This window comes from Botryllus schlosseri, chromosome 11 (assembly GCF_051294905.1).
Source record: "Botryllus schlosseri isolate E-star chromosome 11, Bs_hap1, whole genome shotgun sequence".
Classification (NCBI taxonomy): Eukaryota; Metazoa; Chordata; class Ascidiacea; order Stolidobranchia; family Styelidae; genus Botryllus; species Botryllus schlosseri.
The window spans coordinates 15,798,854-15,817,683 of NC_137246.1; the positions used below are offsets into that span (position 1 = coordinate 15,798,854).

Sequence of the window (18,830 nt, forward strand, 5' to 3'; positions counted from 1 at the left end):
ATAATCGTTGGGTTGTAATTTTCATCTGAACAAGTCACACAAAATGTACAATGCGATAAGACACAATCAGAGATGGCCAGAGTCCGGTTCAGGAGCCGGAGCAGGATTTCATTGATTTGTTACCTAGCCGGACTGGATCCGGATTTTGAATTTGCGGTGACGGTCGGATTTTAGCCCGATTTTTTGCTGCAATTTGATTAATTAGCATTGTTCCGGCAGGATTTTTTCGGATTCCGAACCGGACCTTCACCAGCCGGATTTTTTAGGACTCTGAATTTCCAATTGCCAGCCGGATCCGGATAGATTCGGATCCCGAAATTTGGGAATCCGCCCATCTCTGGACACAATGCGATGCAATGAACAGATAGAAGGATATCGAACGACATGCAGTTGCGATCCTTTTTAGACTGACATTGACATCCACCTCGGCCTAGAGTGGTCGTTCATTTAGATGTCGATCTTTTTTTTGAAGACACGGCCCTTTCCAGTTCTTTCTATTCCTTGTGAGTTCTTTCTTTCGTCGGGTCTTTTTCTGGGCTTTTCTTTTTATCGCCGTAAGAACGGCGACGGCGGGGGAAGAGGAGCCCAGATGAACCTCCAACGGGAATCGAAGCGGATCCAACAGATTTTGTAGGCGCTTATCGTTACCACTACGCTATCTCTGAAAAAAGTCATTTTCCGACTCGGCTCCTGAAATTCATACTTTAGTTGGATTCTCAGCTGGTTGACTAGATAGAAAGGCCAACTTTCCGGCTCATGCTTCCGAAATTGCCGTAATTGTCAAAAAAAGAGGACGAAATCTCCAAAAAGGGAACATTTGGGCGTCCCCCGGGGACACTTTAAAAATGTAAAAAATAGGACGAATTCTCAAAATGGGACGTATGATAACCCTATTATATACTCCGCAACCATTGGCGCATACTCGAATTGTAGCATATCAATCAGAATCAATAATCACTCAATCTGTATTTCAGACTGCATGCTCGCAAAATGCAATGACGTAAGCATGCCATACTTCGAAATGGGAGCTTGACTTGAATTGTGACTTTTGACTCGACTTGACTTGACTCGAGTCACTTCCAAAAATAAAGTGACTTGTCTTGACTCGAGTCAGCACCTTCGAAAATCGATTGACATGACTTTACTCGAGTGAAAATGTGCAATGACTCGAAATGACTCGTGTCTCGAAGGTATAGTGACTTGATCCCAACACTTGGTACTCATTGAAAACAGCCCCGCAATTCTCCAGGCTATCTTTCCGATTGCAGGATTAAACTACTTATACTTGGAAAACTACTTTTGAGTACTTAAAATAAGTAGACGTACTTTGTTACTGCATGACCAACTCTGGATAGACATTTATAGTTACATCCCTGGTGTTGCCAAGGTTGTAAATGTTTTGGGGTATAATATTTGAATTGAAAATGGCGTTAAAGTCAAATTTTACATGTAATTTCTTGCTTGCCTATAGTGATTTGGCTTCGATGTTTTCAATTTATTAAAATGTCATTGTGTAGCGTTTATTGATCATTTGACTGGGGAAAGCTGGGAATGCCATTCATTAATATGTGAGTGTATTACGCTCCACCAATTTTATATCCCTCAATCGGAATGGATCGAAGCTCGAAGGTACTGGGTCATATTTATATTTGCTAATATCTGTTTTAGTTTAGAGCCGAAAAATGCGTATATGCTATGGCAGGGGCGGGCAACTTCTCCAGTCGGCGGGCCGGATGTAGGAAAATTAAGTACTTGGCGGGCCGGATTGCTGAATCGATACATTATTCGCCCATTTATCCACATATAGGCTACAAGGAATAAATCGTATGTAATGAAAGTATTTTAACGACAGCAATGTCACTTCAAAGCCATTTCTCGCCGACAATAACGAAGACAATGTGGATCTGAAAAGCATTGTCATACAGGCGCCGCCGTGTCTGCTTCCATCTGATCAATCAACACTCGGTGCAATCCTTAATTAGGATTTCAAGGCGTTCGATAAGCCCGGCACCCCAAATTTACCAAGATATCAATTCATTAAGCTTGAGTAGGTGACGAGATAGCGTCGTTGTTCAACTGTATGGCCTAATAATCTCGATATTGAATGCATGCCCGCGTCCTCTAAGAAATTTGAAAAGTGGCCCGCGACCCGTTTTGAGTTGGCGACCGCTGGCATAAGCGGTATCTTATAAAAGCCTATAGAAGTGTGCCGTGCTACAATTCGGCGGTCACGGAATCTACGATAAGAAATATCAGCCTGGTGTAAATGGCCATTGCAGTTGACAAACACCATGGTTACCACAAATAACATTAGAGTTTAATACATCGTAAATATCAATAACGCAAGTTGTTGTTGTTGTTTGTGGTATTTGTCGGCTACTATGGTCATTTACACCAGGACGATATTTCTTTTTTTGATTGATCTGCCGACTTGTAGCACGGCCCACTTCTAGGCTTTTTTAAGACACCGCTTACGCGATGGCGAGGAGGGGCCTAGATAAACCTCCAACACTTAAGTAGGAATTCTGTAGTCGACCTCGGTCGGACTCGAACCCACAACCCATTGGTGTTGTAGCAGTGGATCATACCACTACGCTATTTCGCCACAGATAATGCAAGTCTTCTCGCTTCGACGAACCTACGCGTAAGCTCCACTCTCGCACGCTGCGCATTCACGTATGTAATAACATACAGTCACCAAAATTTGACGTACTAAGCAAGTAGTGGGGAATCTAGGCAGACTGTGGCCGCGGGTCACATTATCATGTAAGACAGAAAACTGTCCGCGGGCCGGACAAAATCCCTTCGCGGGCCGGATCCGGCCCGCGGGCCGTATGTTGCCCACCCCTGTGCTATGGGTAAATAAATAATTATCAATGTTGTCAGATGTGAAAAAGATTGCAGTAAACGTGATGAAAATTTGTCCTTTGTTAAGTCTTATCGTAACTTCATTGGTGTTAATCAATGCATTCCCTCATATTTTAAGATTTATGCAAAGTAATTGCCCTAAATTTCAAAACTAGTGAATTTTTGTCGATGTAGTGTTTTTTTTTCACGAACCTCTAGTGACAACACTGATCTCTAGTGTTTAGTGTTTATGTTTATAACGCATTGAGTTTTGAGTACACGTTGTTTTTATGATCTAAGACCTACCGCGTACTTCCCATCATAGGGAAACAGAGAGGACTAGTTATTAGTCAGAGGCGAATGGCAAGGCAATCAGTCCAAATAGATGGGCAAAATACATTCTATCCACGCAGGGAAATATGTTAATCGCCCTCGGCGAGTTCGTAGTTTGGAAAACGAAAGTTTCGAATGCCATTTTGTGCTGACTGCTGGATATGCGGTAATCACGCATTACGACAAAAGTAAATGACGGTGTTCCCTGAAAGTCTTCATTCACCAGACTTTCGGGAGTAATTTCAGGAACATAATCACTGTGATAGTTTTAGCAAAAAGGCCAGGGAAATGGTTCCAATGTATGCTATTTCAATATCGTTACTGTAGTCTGTGTAGGAAATGTATAGGCAAACCTGTGTACCTGTACGGATTACCAGTGAACTCGGCCCCACAAACCAATCAAAGGATAATCCGAGAATTATCAACGAAAAACTCAAATAACTCCGCCTCTACTACTTGGAATTGAGTCATATTTGTTTTGCATTGTCTTTGAAGACAGCTCAACAATTCAGGGGGTTGACAGAAAAATGTGAATATATCCTATACTTGTTAGAATTGAATCAAATTTGGTGTGCAGCGGTTTTAGGGTAACCTGACAATTTAATCAGTGAATGGTTAGAATCCGAAAAAATAGTTATTTTTGAACAGCCCAACTACGCATGTGATCATGGGTTTTCGCATTATACATTTACTCATTTACAATTGGTACAGGCTTGAATTATAGGCCTATCTCATGCATGTGTAGGTGGGTAGTGCGTTGCGTCAATTTGTTTCAACTTTCTGAGATTTTGTATTCCGCCCTCTATTTGATGTATATTTAACTCTATATTCCTTCCTCAATACAGAATAAATGGCGACTCTATCACTATTTCAAACTGCTATAAAAATGCAAGGACATTGAATCATGCCCCGTACTTCCAAAATTCAAAGTGACTTGTGACTTGACTCTAGTCACCTTCTAAAATTGATTGACTTGACTCGAGTCAACACATGAAATGACTCGAGATGGCTTGTTCCCAACGCAGTCAATTTTTGCAATAACCAGACTTCTACCCAAGTCATTCTGCATGAGTCGAGGCATTAAATGGGAAGAGTCGGATGACAAAGAAAAAGATAGCATTCTTTGATGTAATTTTTATGTTGTAGAGATTCTTACTTCCAGTCTGGTATCCATCCTAATTACTGTAACCAAGTCAGAATAATGGGTAAGGTCTCCACACCTCCGCCAATTAAAGTGGAAACCGAGGAAATGATATGGCAGATTGAAGAAACTTTGTATAATCGATCTCTCGACGATTTGCGACAGACCGCCAAATGCATGCCCGCGCCATGGCAGTTTGAGAATGTGGAAAATGCTTTGATACTGTATTTGAAGTCGACTGCGGGAATGCTACCAAGACTTGTGGTGAAAATAAATGAGGAATTAATGATATCTGCTGCTTATCACGGATGGTTCACGGCCGAAGCGGAAGTCTTACGCGAGATCGATGTTCGGAGGATGCCGCTCAGTGATATATTGCAGACTGTGGAAAATTTTCCAATTTGTGAAGGCGTAGAAGTTGAAAACTTTACAGCATTAAGTGAGGCTACCATTGCGAAACATAAAAAAACATCGTACAAGTTCGTCTCCAGTACTCCCATACTGCCTGGGCCGTCGAAGCCAGAGTTGGTATCAATTAGGTATAGATTGAGGTTTCTTCAGTAACACCTTGCCGTCTGTTCATTTCCATCATTACATAGGTCAAAAGCTTGTGAAATATTTCTTCGTGCTGGGAAAAAATGTGCCTGGTGTACTACAACACAGCTACGAATTAAGAGAGACCCAAGTATGTATATGTAAAACACAAATAAATCTCTAATCTGCCGTTTTGATTTTTTATGAAATGTCGCTTAGATGAGAATATGTTATGGCACTGAATGTTGCTCTCAACTAAAAAATACGCATGAACACCCAGAAGGAGTAAAAACAATATTGCAGTCTACTATTTATTCTCGAGTCCTTTTCGGCCTTATTGGTCGATTTGGTATCAGAAAACTTTTGCAGACCTGAACCTACAGATATCACAAAGTTATCGGTTGTGGGATAGTTGAACTATTTGGTCGAAGTTTAGCACCATTTTAAGAAATCTAGCGAGAAACTGACGATTTGATTTTGAGATTCCTGGAGCTGAATACCAGACGTGCAATGCCCACTGCTGTCACTATACGAATACTATTACAGGATTGTCAAACCATGGGAAAGCAGTTTCACAACAGGATCCAAAAAATTCTGTCACATTTGTACGAAGGTGAGAATACTACAGTCATGGAATATTTGTATACCTTATGGTGTATTATATCAAGTTGGCAATATCGAAAGCAACAGATATATAATGAAAAAAAAATTCTTGCGTAAGTAGCGATGAATGTACCGTATTAAAACGGTCCTGACGAATTCATCTACAGTTGGCACAAAATGCATAGGGGTATATTATTTACTGTGATTTCAATGTATAGGGTGAAATGTAATGCTGTGTTGGCTCCAATTAGTTTGAAACTCTTGACTGAACCAATATATCATAGATGCGGTTAACTGGCAAAACACAGGAATTGGTCTTTCTATTCATGTTTCTTCAGATATTCCTTTTCAAGGAACAACCACGACAAGCTTCAAAAGCAGGACATAAACCTAAAGAAAGTGCTGACATCACGTGCGCAGTATGGCGTTGCTGATGCCAAAGTTAGAAGGAAAGAGGAATGTCAAAGAGACCAACCCATGCATTACAAAATATTAAGTGGTCCGTTAATGGTCCCGAGCTTTCAGACTGTTTCAATATTGACACCCAAACTTCCGACTCGTCAACAGTCTAGGTAACTTGATATTTGTACTTCCAAGGCAGGCCTATGTTTATAATTACTCCCAAATATTTCAGTGATGGCATTACAGTGTCTGACGGGACAGAAAAGACCGTAGAAATGCTGGATTTTCCAGTTCAGACACCTTCCAGGTAAGACTTGCAGGTCAGCTTCATACGTTATTGTATATAGGCCTACATAACTGTTTTTCAGAAACAGGGCTGTGTTTCAGCCCACATTTGAGACAGCCCTTCAGCATTAGCACGACCTTTTGTTCTATATTCATCGGTAGGGCTGGGCACAATGATTCGAGTACTCGAATCCGAATCGAGTATTAATTTGAATGATTCAAGTCGAGTAGTAAAAGATGACTTTTTCGAGTACTGAAATTATACGCTCCTCGCAACTGAAAGTTGATTTATCAACGAGAATTAAACTCTCGATACTAATTTTCAATGTTGAAGCCTTCAATTCTTGATTGACCAACTCATAGCATACGAAACATGTAGTATAAAGCTACGAACGTCACTGGAAATAACACATTTTCGAAGTCATAATCATCCCACAACATTTTCACCAATTGCAATGAAATCGTTATGGTCGAAAATATACCAAAGTATCTTTAATGTGATGGATAGAAGCCATGATATTCTTTGTGGTCGCATAAAAGGTACAAATTTGAACTTTGTGACATATTATATTCTGTTATGACGTCATAATCAGTGATACTCGATTACCCGACTCGACTCAAAGCATATTACGTGATTCAGAATCGAATCACTCAAGTACTCGATTTTGCCCAGCCCTATTCATGGGTAGTGTACCAGAGATTTTCAACTACAAATTTCGTGCATCCTGGGGTGTTGAATGATTCGTGCTCGATGGGAGCCATCCCTCAATTGTTGTGCTGGCAGTTATGCAATGTTCAATCATTTCCTCTAAACTGGGATAATACCATCATATATCGAGAATATTGTTAACTGATATCATTTTGATTAACGTTACTTCTCAAATTCTTGGCGGTAACATAACATTGCACAACAAGCCTAGGGTTCAACGGCACGGCGAGCAAGCTATACCTAGTAAGCCAGGAAGTGGATAGGGCTGCATTGTCATGTCCTCTTCCATCCGATTAATCAATTCATTGTGTAACCCAAGATTCCAAGGAGTGCAATATTGGGTACAGCGAATTATCCGCTATCCAAAGAATGCTGATTCTGTCCGATATGAAAATTTACCAAAATCTTGCCAAGTTAAAAATTTCTCAAATAGCTATATTTGGCTGTCGACCCCTGGTGTATATAATGAACAGTTGGACACCTTGTTACACAACTGAATTCCTTTAATCTATCGTCTGACTTGTTGTTACTTGAACCATCTGTTTTAAACAGTACAACGGCCAGGACTGATAATTCTGACAAGTTGAGTACCACGCTGTGCACTGCTAGTTCCACTCAATCCTCGGCTGACAAGTCCCACGCTGTCAATTTAATTTCTGAAGGAAATGCAGACACCAATCATCTCGGTAGGTTTTCTAAGATAGTCACACAAGAATATGATTTTGACAGATATTTTTATTTAGGCACCCCCATAATGGGAGAAAGGACCAAAACATTGGAAATTGCCAGAAAGCACCCACAGCTTTCGGTCATGTCTGAACATTGCTTGCTAGAGAAGGCAGTCGAGACGACGTCTGGTATTACTAGACTTAATCCAAGTTTACCACACACCTTTGTCATGTTTTCTGTTGCTAGCAACATAGAAAATAAGTGAAATCTTTTGACTATTTATTCAAAACGCATCGCTTCATCAAAACTGCGCATGCGGAATGGTGTTTCAATGGGAAATTACGTTCTCGAATCTTTAACTGAGTTGGACACTGCATAATGGTCATTTTAATGAGCTGAACATCATGATTACGATTTCAATCTTTACAGATAAGAAACAGACTGACTTTAGGACATTCTTGGAGAATAATGGTATCGCGTCGCATCATATCGACAAATTGGAAGGTAAGCAATAAAAATGTTTCGGTCTTGTTTTTTTCTCACTGTACACCATTCACTGTCAGTAATCATGACTTGAAGCTGATGTTCTACTGTGTAATTATAGAAGTTTCCGAATGCCTTTGTACTTTATCGGCTTGTGTATAAGGTTGTGGTTACATGATTATTTATCTGCGCTTCTTCCCATATTACTCATTATGTAAGCAATATCGTGTACTATTGGTATCCTACATCTGAAAAGCCTTGGCGGTGCATTTATAATGCCCTTGTAGTTTTGATGATGCTTAGGAGTGGATAACCTATGTCCATTTGGAAGATCAGTCAAGTTTTCGTTATCATATACCACATGATGGCAGACCTGCTTTATGCGCAAGCCGCATATCGAATATTTTAGCTATAAAAGAGCCACGACAAAAATTCAAAAATACGAATGTATGACGTCCTAATGCAATGTAGGGTGTAGGGCAGGGGTCACCAACCCGGTGCCCGCGGGCACCAGGTAGCCCGCGGGGACTAGATGAGTAGCCCGCGTGCCCATTCTAAAAATAGGTGAAATAGCAGCATTTACCAATGTTCGTCAGATGATTACCAGTGAGCTTTTAAATATATAGATTGATTGATTCAGCTATTCTTGTTCCAAACACACTAACATGTAACTTACATATATAAACACTTAAAAATATCTTCAATTACAATAAGTGATATATAGATGTATGTGATAGAATCATCAGAAATTCAAGATACGGCGCATTGCCTATAAAGGCGACATGACGGAATGCCGTCCACGGTCTTCTTGAAATGGTAGGGGGTTCCGTTGCGATAGCTCAACGACCAGGACAATGCCAAAGTAGTAAACAATATTACTATTCGGAGTCAGATACCCGTGAAGTACTAGCAGATTTTCGATATCTGTATATACCCATTACATATTGCATCTTTTGGCACAGCTTCTAACTTTCTGTAATCGTTGCTGCTGTCCGGTATAATGAAATCTTGCAATTTTTGGATGCTGAACAGTTGGAGATTGAAATTGTAACACTACAAAATGACCCCCATCTCAGTCTGCAGCAAACGTTTGGTGCATTGTTGATACGGAAAAGTACAGTGGTTTATGCGCAGCAGCTATGAAGAATGCAAGCGTCTATGGTTCAACTTATCGTTGTGAATCAGTCTTTTCGGACATGAACTTCATCAAAAACAAACACAAAACACGCTTAATTAATGCACATCTGGAACACTCACTCAGAATTGCAGTGTCAAGTTAAATACCAGAGTGCAGCGCACTATTTGATATCATACAATGTCAGGCTTCCCACTGACTGCTATAGAAACAGATAACATGATGCCCAGGCCTGCCCAGTGCTATGAATATCAAAGCGGAAATTAAGTGTGGTACGGGTAAACGGCGGGAGTAAATAGTAGCCCGCCGCTTCAATCATTACCCAAAAGTAGCCCTCGGTTGCAAAAAGGTTGGTGACCCCTGGTGTAGGGTCTCCTTTCACAGCCATATTCTAGCTAGATCAACCAATCGGGCGTCGTCAGCGGCACTACCCGACCCGCTGACGGCAACCCGCCGAGTATCCCTGTTGGACAAGGATCTTCATATTGCAACCTTGTATTCACTTCGGTTGCAAACGACTGGTACCTCGCGTCGCTAGGATAGGCTCCCCACAGCCCCAACACATCTGAGTATGTAGTTACTCCCGCCGTTTACCCATGCTTTTTGGCTATAACTAGTTTTGTGTTCACAATAGAGAATACTTTCTTCTTAAGACTCATATAAACATGATGTTTCTGCAACTTTTGAGCTATATATCATGACTCTACGACTAGTAGTTGCCAAGATATGCAATTTTACTCCCTCGCGTGCAGAAATTGTGGGCTTGCCGGCTGGAAAATGGGGGCAATTCCCTAAATTGGATTTTTATTGAAGTTTCAGGTCATTTGTCGGGATAACCCCCTTTTTCAATTAAAAAAAAGTCATTTTCGCTCCACCCTAATGTAGGCTGTCAAATGAAGTTTATCATTGTGTGGTGATACGGTGTGTTTTATTTTTCTTCTCAAACTGTATCACACACTGTTCAGTACCGCCATTTTGTCAACTTCACTTCTAATCGCAAGTCTATCCGCATTTCTAAAACTTGCAAAGAGTCAAAATTCAAGTTGGTTTTGCAAAGTGACAAAATAGGATGTGTATGATTGTTTTTCAAACTTCAGACCGTTCTTGCTGAGGAAACCACTGTACCAGTTACAGGTTATCCAGATCTAATGGAATTGGTAATCGGATACATTTGCTGTTACTGCTAGAAGAGTTTTACATAAAAATGTCACTTACAGTATAATACAGTGGTGAACAGTGGTTCTCAACCAGGGTGCTGTTTGGAATATTTGAGGGTGACGCGAGATAATAAGGTATTAATTTTTTACTTGAACAAGTTAGGAAGCGGAGATTGGGAACCACTGACGTAGGTAACGTCCGTGTTCAAAGTTATCAAGATGGTGGCGTTCCAGAATATATTTACCTTGGTAAACTGTGATATACAAATATTTTGAATATTTTTCTACAATAAACTGCTTGTGTGTTATTCTGAGTTCACAATGAAGTCATTTGCTAATGAACATAGCAATATTAACAGGCTGCACTGCATTGTGATCATTATCTTCTGTGGCCTCAAATCAGTCATATTATTATTCATGTTTAGCAGCAGTTTGTAATGACTAAGAATGTTGACCATGTTTCGTGTCTCTAACAATGGTGATTTGAGTCTATCTCATTAATGTTATTTTTGCCATTCTTTTGCAGAGAATGACATCGATTCAGATATTTTTACCACCATTCGGGATAAAGAGTTTTGGCAAATGTTCAGCATTGGTATAACACATCGTCTTCTGAAATTACAGAAAGTAGGATCTTGAACCTAACATATTTACTGTAAAATATGCGTTCATGCAACTAAATCTTTGTATTTCAGCCATGGCAGAAGCTATTGACCAAAGCTGCGCACAGACCGTGCGATCAATTACCATCCCTTACAGAGTCGGACACCACCTTGCCTACAGGAGAGTTGGTCCGTGATGATGTAGCATCACGGCCTGAGTTGGGTGCTTGCTTGCCCATAGATGAGTCAGTCCCTTTGAATGTAGTTGTAGAATCATCAACAACTGTGATGCAGGTAAGTGTTTGGTAATACTTTGCTCCGATTCAAACTGAACTCTTTGATTCAGCAGCCCGTAGTAGCCAGAGAAGACGAGACTGAATCAAGATCAGATGTCTGTGCAGATGAAATGGTAATATGTTTGCATGATTCTGGTACGGTATGACACCAAATGCTATTTGTACCAATATTGCAGCCATCCTCCAGCACCAAGCACTCTAAACCGAAGCCTGCTCCGATGCCCTTGCCGGAATTTAGCTATAAAGTTCAAAATGCGCTCAAAGCACATGAATCGGCTAAGTTCATTCGCCTTGTTGTGGGGGAGTGCGCTAGTCACATACTCAAAAATGGGGACATAAACAGCAAGTCTGCATATCGAAAGTTCGGGAAGTCCGTAGTTGAAAAGTATCCTTGCCTAAAATCGACCTTGCAACATCCTCCTTGGGTAAAGTCAAATGATCATATTTGCCAATACATATTTGCAATTACCTGTTCATTTGTTTACTAGAAAAATTTCAACAAAAAACTCTCTCAAAAATTGAGAACGGCCAGACTTCTCAGACATCGTACTGGCACTTCTGATATAGCCACTTCCTAGATGGCGATATAAGGTATGCTTTTAGTAGCACCAGTTGCGTATCTTGAGTAAATAATAATATGCCTACACGGTATTGTAGTCCATGTGAACTTTTGTGTCCTGATTTCAGAATTCACAAAAGTTGAGACCGTTTAAACCAGGGGTCACCAACACGCGGCCCGCGACTTGATTTGAAATTTCGGAAGAAAGCTAAGAAAACATTTTGAAATGCTGAAATTGGCGTGCAATGGCCGAAACACTGCCAAGACCGAGGCGCTTAGAAAACAGCTTAGGGCAATGGTTCTGAAAGTGGGGGCGCGGAGCTGCGGTCAACTGAAATTTTTTTTCGCGCCGCACGCGATTTACCTTAGATTTCATAGTTATAGTTATTGCTCTTTATATAATCCCAAATTCATATTATAGAATTCTCTCATCAACATTCATAACCATCCACACAGTTAAACTATCCGCCGGGATTGCCAACAGTATGGGTACATTTTGTGATATGACGATAAGAAAGGCGAGAAATATTTCAGTATTATAAAGGTTAGAGAACCACTGGCTTAGGGTTTCCCCACAAGATCAAGCTTTACGCTGAGATGTTCTTTCAACTAGTAACGTATTTCGCTAGCCTCCAAAAGCGTTCCCAGGTATCATGCACAGCTCTAAGTTCAAATAAAATGAAATTGATGACAGTGATCTGTTGTTGTATTTTTATTCCTTTATTAAAATATTACTTCTTTTGTGGTGGTTATGTTAGGTAGCACAGCGTTGTATTGACGTAAAGTTTTAACCGTGGTTGCCTACTTCATATCGATATTGGATTCATGCGGCCCGCGGCCGCTACGAAATTTTGAAAAGTGGCCCGCGACCCGTTTTCAGTTGGCGACCCCTAGTTTAAACCATTGGTTCCCAACGTGGGCGATATCGCTCCCCAGGAGGCGATTTTGAGAAACAAGGGAGCGAAAACACCAAAGTGGGCATTGGTGGGCGAAAATCTTAGAAATTGTTGTGAGATTTAGGGGAGACGTGGTACTGATGGATAAAGAATTGCAAAATGATCTCTGGCCCCCAAATCTTCAGCCAATAAGAGCAGATCTTTTGCTGGCTCAACACTTCGATACAAGCTCTACCTACCGGATATAATGAATATCCACCAATTGAAAAAATATTTATGAACGTTCAAAATTTGTTGCTCGAACGTATCATCGATCGGTCCACACCCGGTGGGTCGGAAGGAACACGACCTAGGAACCTATGAGACATTCGCTCAAAAACTTGAATAGTCCAACTTTTCTTGCTGTGTAAAATGACACTGGTCAACAAAATGAAAAAAATGGTTTTTGAGGTTGCTGATTATGAATATCACATTAGTTTTGCCGGATTGGCTCTTTGTCAGAAGATATTTATACCCCTAAAAAATCACAAAATTACTTTATTTACACTTAAATATTTCACTTTGTAGGAAAAAAATCGTAGTTTTTTATAATTTAATACTGCGCATAAATAGTTAATTGACTATGAAAAACCCTCATGTCGTTCTATCAATATTGTAGAACAACTCAAAATATTTTCTGTGGTCTAGAAAACCGATTAGAGGAATATGATGCATAGGAAAATATTATCGCATATGTGATGCAGCTTCTGTTGATACTGGACGTCGGAATGGTGTTTTGACAGGGTTGTAACCAAGTCGCAAGGCTCCAAGTCAATCTCACTTTTATAGTTTTGATTCAAGTCCAAGTCATTGTATTGACTGCTCAGTTTCCAGTGAAAGTTTTGTTAAACCTGAATTTTCATAACTCTGTTTGGTGGTATCGAATGGTTAGCATTTATAATATACAAATTTTCCTCAATTCTAGCAGTTTCTGGTCGCATTTTCAAGTACCAGTACCAATAGATGAATTCCCAATAGGGAGGTCACTTTACTATTCTTCGAAATCGCAATAAAATGTTGGTCCAATCTAGAGTCATATGACTTGACTCGAGTCAATACTCAGATTGACTCGAGTCGAGTCAATACACACTACACAGATTGACTTGACTCGGGTCGAGTCATTTCCGTATTTTGAGAAAATGAGTAGAGTCAAGTCGAGTCATCAGAAAATCGTCACTCGAGTCGGACTCTAGTCGAGTCATTACAACCCTGGGTTTTGAAACTGCATATTGCAATGATGAGCAAGGGATTTCATTTGCCAACATCATATTACCGATTCCTAAAGCATATATAAATTCCATCTCTACGCAATGCGTGATGGAGTTCAAGGCCCATGATTGCGTACTTCCAATTCCCCAGATGAAGAGCAACTCTAGAGATATCATGCTTATTCATCGCAAATGCGTGTCAGGAAGCCTGGTATTCTAACCGGTGTCTAAAGATGGAATATACTAGAGCCAACCGATTTGTGGCCCATAGTTAGAGAAGATTTCTCATTTCACAGACGCAAGTCACACAAACAAAACCACTTCTGACGATTTTTAAAGTGTTACTCGATGCATCAGTAAGCTATATTTGTTCATGTAATCCTTTCCACTAGCGTTTTCTTACGTCCAATAAGGAATTATTGTGATTAATGCGAAGCAATCATAAGTAAAATGAAAAATTAGATAAATTGACATTTCTTCAAAATTTAGGACACTTCAGGAAAATTTTGGTAGTAAGTTTGAATAGCACAATACATAAAAATTTTCAGCCAACCAAAACTTTTCTAAAATTTTGTTACATGGTGTTATCGGTTCGCCGATAATATCGAGACGTTATCACACTTTGAAAGAATGATCGGTATCGGCCATTAAAGCTGAAAAATCATCGGCAATTTTCGTGACGTCACAACTAGGGCTGGGCAAAATCGAGTACATGGGTGATTCGATTCAGAATCACGTATGACTATAGAGATTGAAGGATCTCTATAGTATGACGTGTCGAGTCGAGTAATCGAGTAGGCTATAACTCATTATGACGTCACACCAGTATATAGGCTACTATGTCAAAGTTCAAGTATATACGTTTTATGCCACCAAAAAGAATATATTGCGTGTTATCCGTCACAATAAAGATACTTTTGTATTTTTTCGAACATATACCAATTTCATTGCACTCCTTGACGAATGATCATGACTTCGGAAATGTGTTATTTCCAGTAACGTTCATAGCTTTGTACTATGTGTCGTATGCTGCGACGCGGCCCATCGAGGTTTCAAGGCTTCCTCCGTGGAAAATAGTATCAAAACTATAATTCTCGTTAGCAAATCAACTCCCAGTTGCGAGGAGCGTATAATTTCAGTACTCGAAAATATCGTCTTTTTCGACTCGAATCATTAAAATTAATACTCGATTCAGATTCGAGTACTTGAATCATTTTGCCCAGTCCTAGTCACAACATGGAAGTAGGAAGTCAGAAAACTATATTCATTGGCCGCTAGACTGAGAACATTGATATATTCCATATAGCTTACACTTTACAGGTTTCCATATGCAGCCTTTCTAGTTTATTTCATATCCAAGTATACCAATGGCTGTAAAGATGTTCAAATTAAAGCTATGAAGCTTTGAAAATGTGCTTATGTATATCATACTTCTTTTGAATATCAGCTGAATGTATTAGGGGTTATCGGTCAAGGTGTGAGATATCGGTATCGACCCCAAAATTGACTATCAGTCGGTCTCTACAATATACCAAAGATTATTTGCTACTATCTTTGCACTCGAGTGTCCTGCAGCGATAAAGTGCCTTAAAACCCCATTGGAAGGCTGATATGTCCGTCCGTTTTAGTAAAATTGATGGATGAACTTTACCAGAAGTGTAAAAGACATATATGTGAAGATTGAATTTGTTGCAAAGAATACATTTGTATTGTAAAATTTTTCTATATTTGGACCAGTGTCGGAAATTGAAGTTAGTTTGTGCGGGACAGTCTTTTTTGATTTGAACAAAATAATTTTATTAATTTATACCAAACTGTTCATTAATTCCTGCCACAGACAAATTTTTTTCCAAGTTATAACCCTAATGCGCACATGTAGGCTATATTACGCTGGGCTTACCATACGTCCTCTTTTAAGAGGATTTGTCCTCTTTTTTGACTTTTTTGAAAGTGTCCTCGGAGGACGCCCTTTTGTCCTCTTTTTTGAGATTTTGTCCTCATTTTTGAAAATTTAGGTCAGATTTAGAGCAAATTGCGAGTGATATGCCGCAAATTAGCACAGAAGTGACGCTGCGGCGGATATTTCGGAGTGAAAACCGGTGAATTTAGCTCTGAGCGAAAATATGACTTTGGCAATGTGGAGAAAAAAACGGTATTTTGAGCTGTGAGCGGAGCACCCAAGCACCCTTTTTTTTTTTTTTTTTTTTTTAGTCAACCGATCACAAAGTGGGAAAAATTCACCGGTTTTTCAGAATTCTACTCCGGTTTTGCATCTTGCAAATTTCTGAAAAAGTGTCCTCTTTTTACATTTTCAAAATATGGTAAGCCTATATTACGCACTTGGAAAATTGATATTATATGAGGAAACATCTCAAATATATCAAGTAATATTATCACTGGACAATATCACTAGCGAAATAAATATATAAGAAAATCTCACGGAATTTTCAGGACCAACGATAATGTCAACCGGAGAATCAACCATTCTGTTGCGGCAAGGTTCGTGAATAGGATGGCTGCATTTTCGACCACCAATTGTGCATCGACGGAGAGATTTTGAATATGCTGTAGATACGGCTGCACAGTTAGTTATTCAACGCCAAAGAAGCACCCCAAGCAACGAGTTTTGAAATTGGTTTTATCAATGATATCCGACGAACGGAGTTCAGAACTGACTGACGAAATACTGCCATTGGACTTGACGACCCAACCCAGAAAAGTTTTTATCTCCAATGATAGACTATTCACAGCTTTCGTCGTCAATGGATAAAATCAGCGAGTAGGCTATGCCAATACTATTGACACCAAAGCATTTGTTACATTATGAAACAATAGAGCGAGCAATACATACCTTTCGCATCAAAAAAATCAGGGACTTTATTTTTCGACCTGTCATACTTTAGGGATACGCAAGAGACAATTGCAGTGCAGCGGAGCTCTGTAAGTTTGTTGATGGGCTCGAACCGTTGAACAACGACTTGTTCATCGAAAAGACATGGTGGTCGTCTCGTCGGAAGCTTGTTTTCAGGATCTTATAATCTCTATATTCAGAATCAGTGCGACAGCACCCAAGAGCAACCATTATGGATCCGATGCATATATAATATGGATGATTAAGTTTAATTCAACTAGGCCATATTCAAGAAGCTTCTTGTAAGCTCGAAAATGAATTTCCCGGTGATTGCTTCGTGTGTTATATGACAGATAGGCCTTCTACTCTTTCCATCTCAGGTTGGAAGATTTCGAGATCTCAAACTCGCCGAATACTATCCCAGATTGATTGATAGACGGTAGACCGTACTTACTCGTTTCGACATCCTCCGTTCTGTTCATTGCATCGCGTTGTACAATGTACATTATGTCTTTAGCGAGTAAAAATCGAACAACCACCGATTACGCCACGTTCACAATTTGGATTCATTTACTTCTTTGATACGTCGACAGTGTTTAACTTAAAGTTGCCCGTTGCCGTATTTTGGAATCGGGAAAGGAGGACACTTTTCAAAATATATAAAGTTAGTGTACCGAAATTGAAAAGAGCTGAACTTTAAACGATTTGTTGCCCGACCTTCATTCGAACGTTAGTATTTCCTATTTCACGTCATTTATGCCCAGTGGTGGCTTTTGGGGTGGGCGGTCGCCCGGGGGCCCCCTGGTCGAATGCCCCCCCCTTTTTGGTTCATGCGCTTTTTTTCAGTGATAATAGCGAATAAACATCCGTGTACCAAGCAAGAATATGATTCCGTACAGATGTGTCAATCATCATCAAATCTCTGCATTTGTTAGAAAAGTCCCGTATCCCTATAATCGGCACGTCTCTGCACGCGATAGAATTACTTCGTTTTGATGTAGTCTATCCTCGCACACATGCAATAATAGATATGGCCGAATCCAGCATCTGGCCAAACCTATACGCGGTGAAAGATAGCTAACTATAACATATACGGAAAGGGGGTCTGGGGGGCGGAGCCCCCCATAAGTTGCGGTTATATACTTATAGGCCCCCCCGGTAAGTCTCGCCCCCCTCCCCCCCGTTCATAGGGCCACCACTGTTTATGCCGATTGTTGGTTGACGCTGTCCATTAACCTAGCTGTAAAGGGTGACGAGTTGCATAAAAGGAGGACATTTAGACGTCCTCGGAGGACACACAAAACCTAAAAAAGGAGGACAAATCGTCCTAATGGAGGACGTATGGTAGGTAACCCTAGTTTAACGACATTTTCTCGCGGCACCTCTGAGCAGTCAAATCGGCACGCGAGTGTGCCGCGACCCACCGGCTGAGAACCACTGGACTAGCTATCTGGAAGCTTCTGCAATTGAAAAAGTTAAATGGTGCTTCGTTCAGCGTAGGACAAAGCGAAGTAACTATGACGACGACAAGTAGTCAGTTCTGTGGCTTTGGGCAGGATTACCGCTCCACTCCAAGTAGAAAATGCCTGTAGAAAGATGAGTTTGAGTCCACCATAAGGTGTCGCTGTCACTCGGTCACCAACCCATCTCGAATCCACGTGGGTCCCAAGTGGTCTGCTATCGCAGGCGGAGGCCCCACGCCTGGTTTTCTTCACCCATATCTGGTTTTTTGAGGTCTTTTCTGGCTTGTTATTTTTTAGTAATCATCTTATCAATGTTAACTTGTTTCGCGGTACCGGAATCTGGTTACCACTTACCTGTACGTCAGCAACATATTCTATTGATGCAGAAATCTCATTTTGCGTCATGTTGGCGACATGAATGACATCGGACAGGTAGCACGTGCGGTGTGGTGGGTGTATAGATAAGCAGTTTTTGTAGTTTTGATGTAGAGACGACGCTAATTGCTAAGGTGCCTTGAAGAAAAGAAACTTTTCCACTTTGACAGCAAATATCATTCATGGATTTTAGTGCCTCTGTCTGCATATGGATGGAAGTTGCAAAACACAAAATATACTGCA

The 18,830-nt window shown here is 40.4% G+C and overlaps 1 protein-coding gene across 5 annotated transcripts; it reads left to right on the top strand.

Annotated features, from left to right (window-relative positions):
• Positions 1 to 3,112: 3,112 nt before the first annotated feature.
• Positions 3,113 to 17,716, top strand: LOC145450885 (uncharacterized). 5 transcript variants are annotated; one of them, XM_080329385.1, is made up of 14 exons: positions 3,113 to 4,860; positions 4,921 to 5,006; positions 5,402 to 5,468; positions 5,812 to 6,030; positions 6,093 to 6,167; positions 7,407 to 7,540; positions 7,598 to 7,711; positions 7,953 to 8,027; positions 10,825 to 10,925; positions 10,994 to 11,194; positions 11,247 to 11,309; positions 11,373 to 11,621; positions 11,685 to 11,787; positions 16,350 to 17,716. In XM_080329385.1, exons 1-13 carry the CDS (start codon positions 4,382 to 4,384, stop codon positions 11,772 to 11,774), a joined length of 1,953 nt encoding a protein of 650 aa, XP_080185511.1. In that variant the 5' UTR covers positions 3,113 to 4,381; the 3' UTR covers positions 11,775 to 11,787; positions 16,350 to 17,716. The 5 variants fall into 5 exon arrangements, with proteins under 5 accessions (XP_080185511.1, XP_080185508.1, XP_080185509.1 ...); XM_080329382.1 differs by lacking the exon at positions 16,350 to 17,716 and adding an exon at positions 14,195 to 16,327 and having other exon boundaries at positions 5,797 to 6,030; XM_080329383.1 differs by having other exon boundaries at positions 3,114 to 4,860; positions 5,797 to 6,030; positions 11,250 to 11,309.
• The last annotated feature ends 1,114 nt before the right edge of the window (positions 17,717 to 18,830 follow it).

Excerpts from the sequence above, each read along its gene's own strand:
- LOC145450885 (XM_080329382.1), top strand. The coding sequence starts at position 4,382 with ATGGGTAAGGTCTCCACACCTCCGCCAATTAAAGTGGAAACCGAGGAA. Across the intron at positions 8,028-10,824 it reads TCATATCGACAAATTGGAAG|AGAATGACATCGATTCAGAT; the intron begins GTAAGCAATAAA and ends ATTCTTTTGCAG. Across the intron at positions 11,195-11,246 it reads CATCAACAACTGTGATGCAG|CAGCCCGTAGTAGCCAGAGA; the intron begins GTAAGTGTTTGG and ends TCTTTGATTCAG.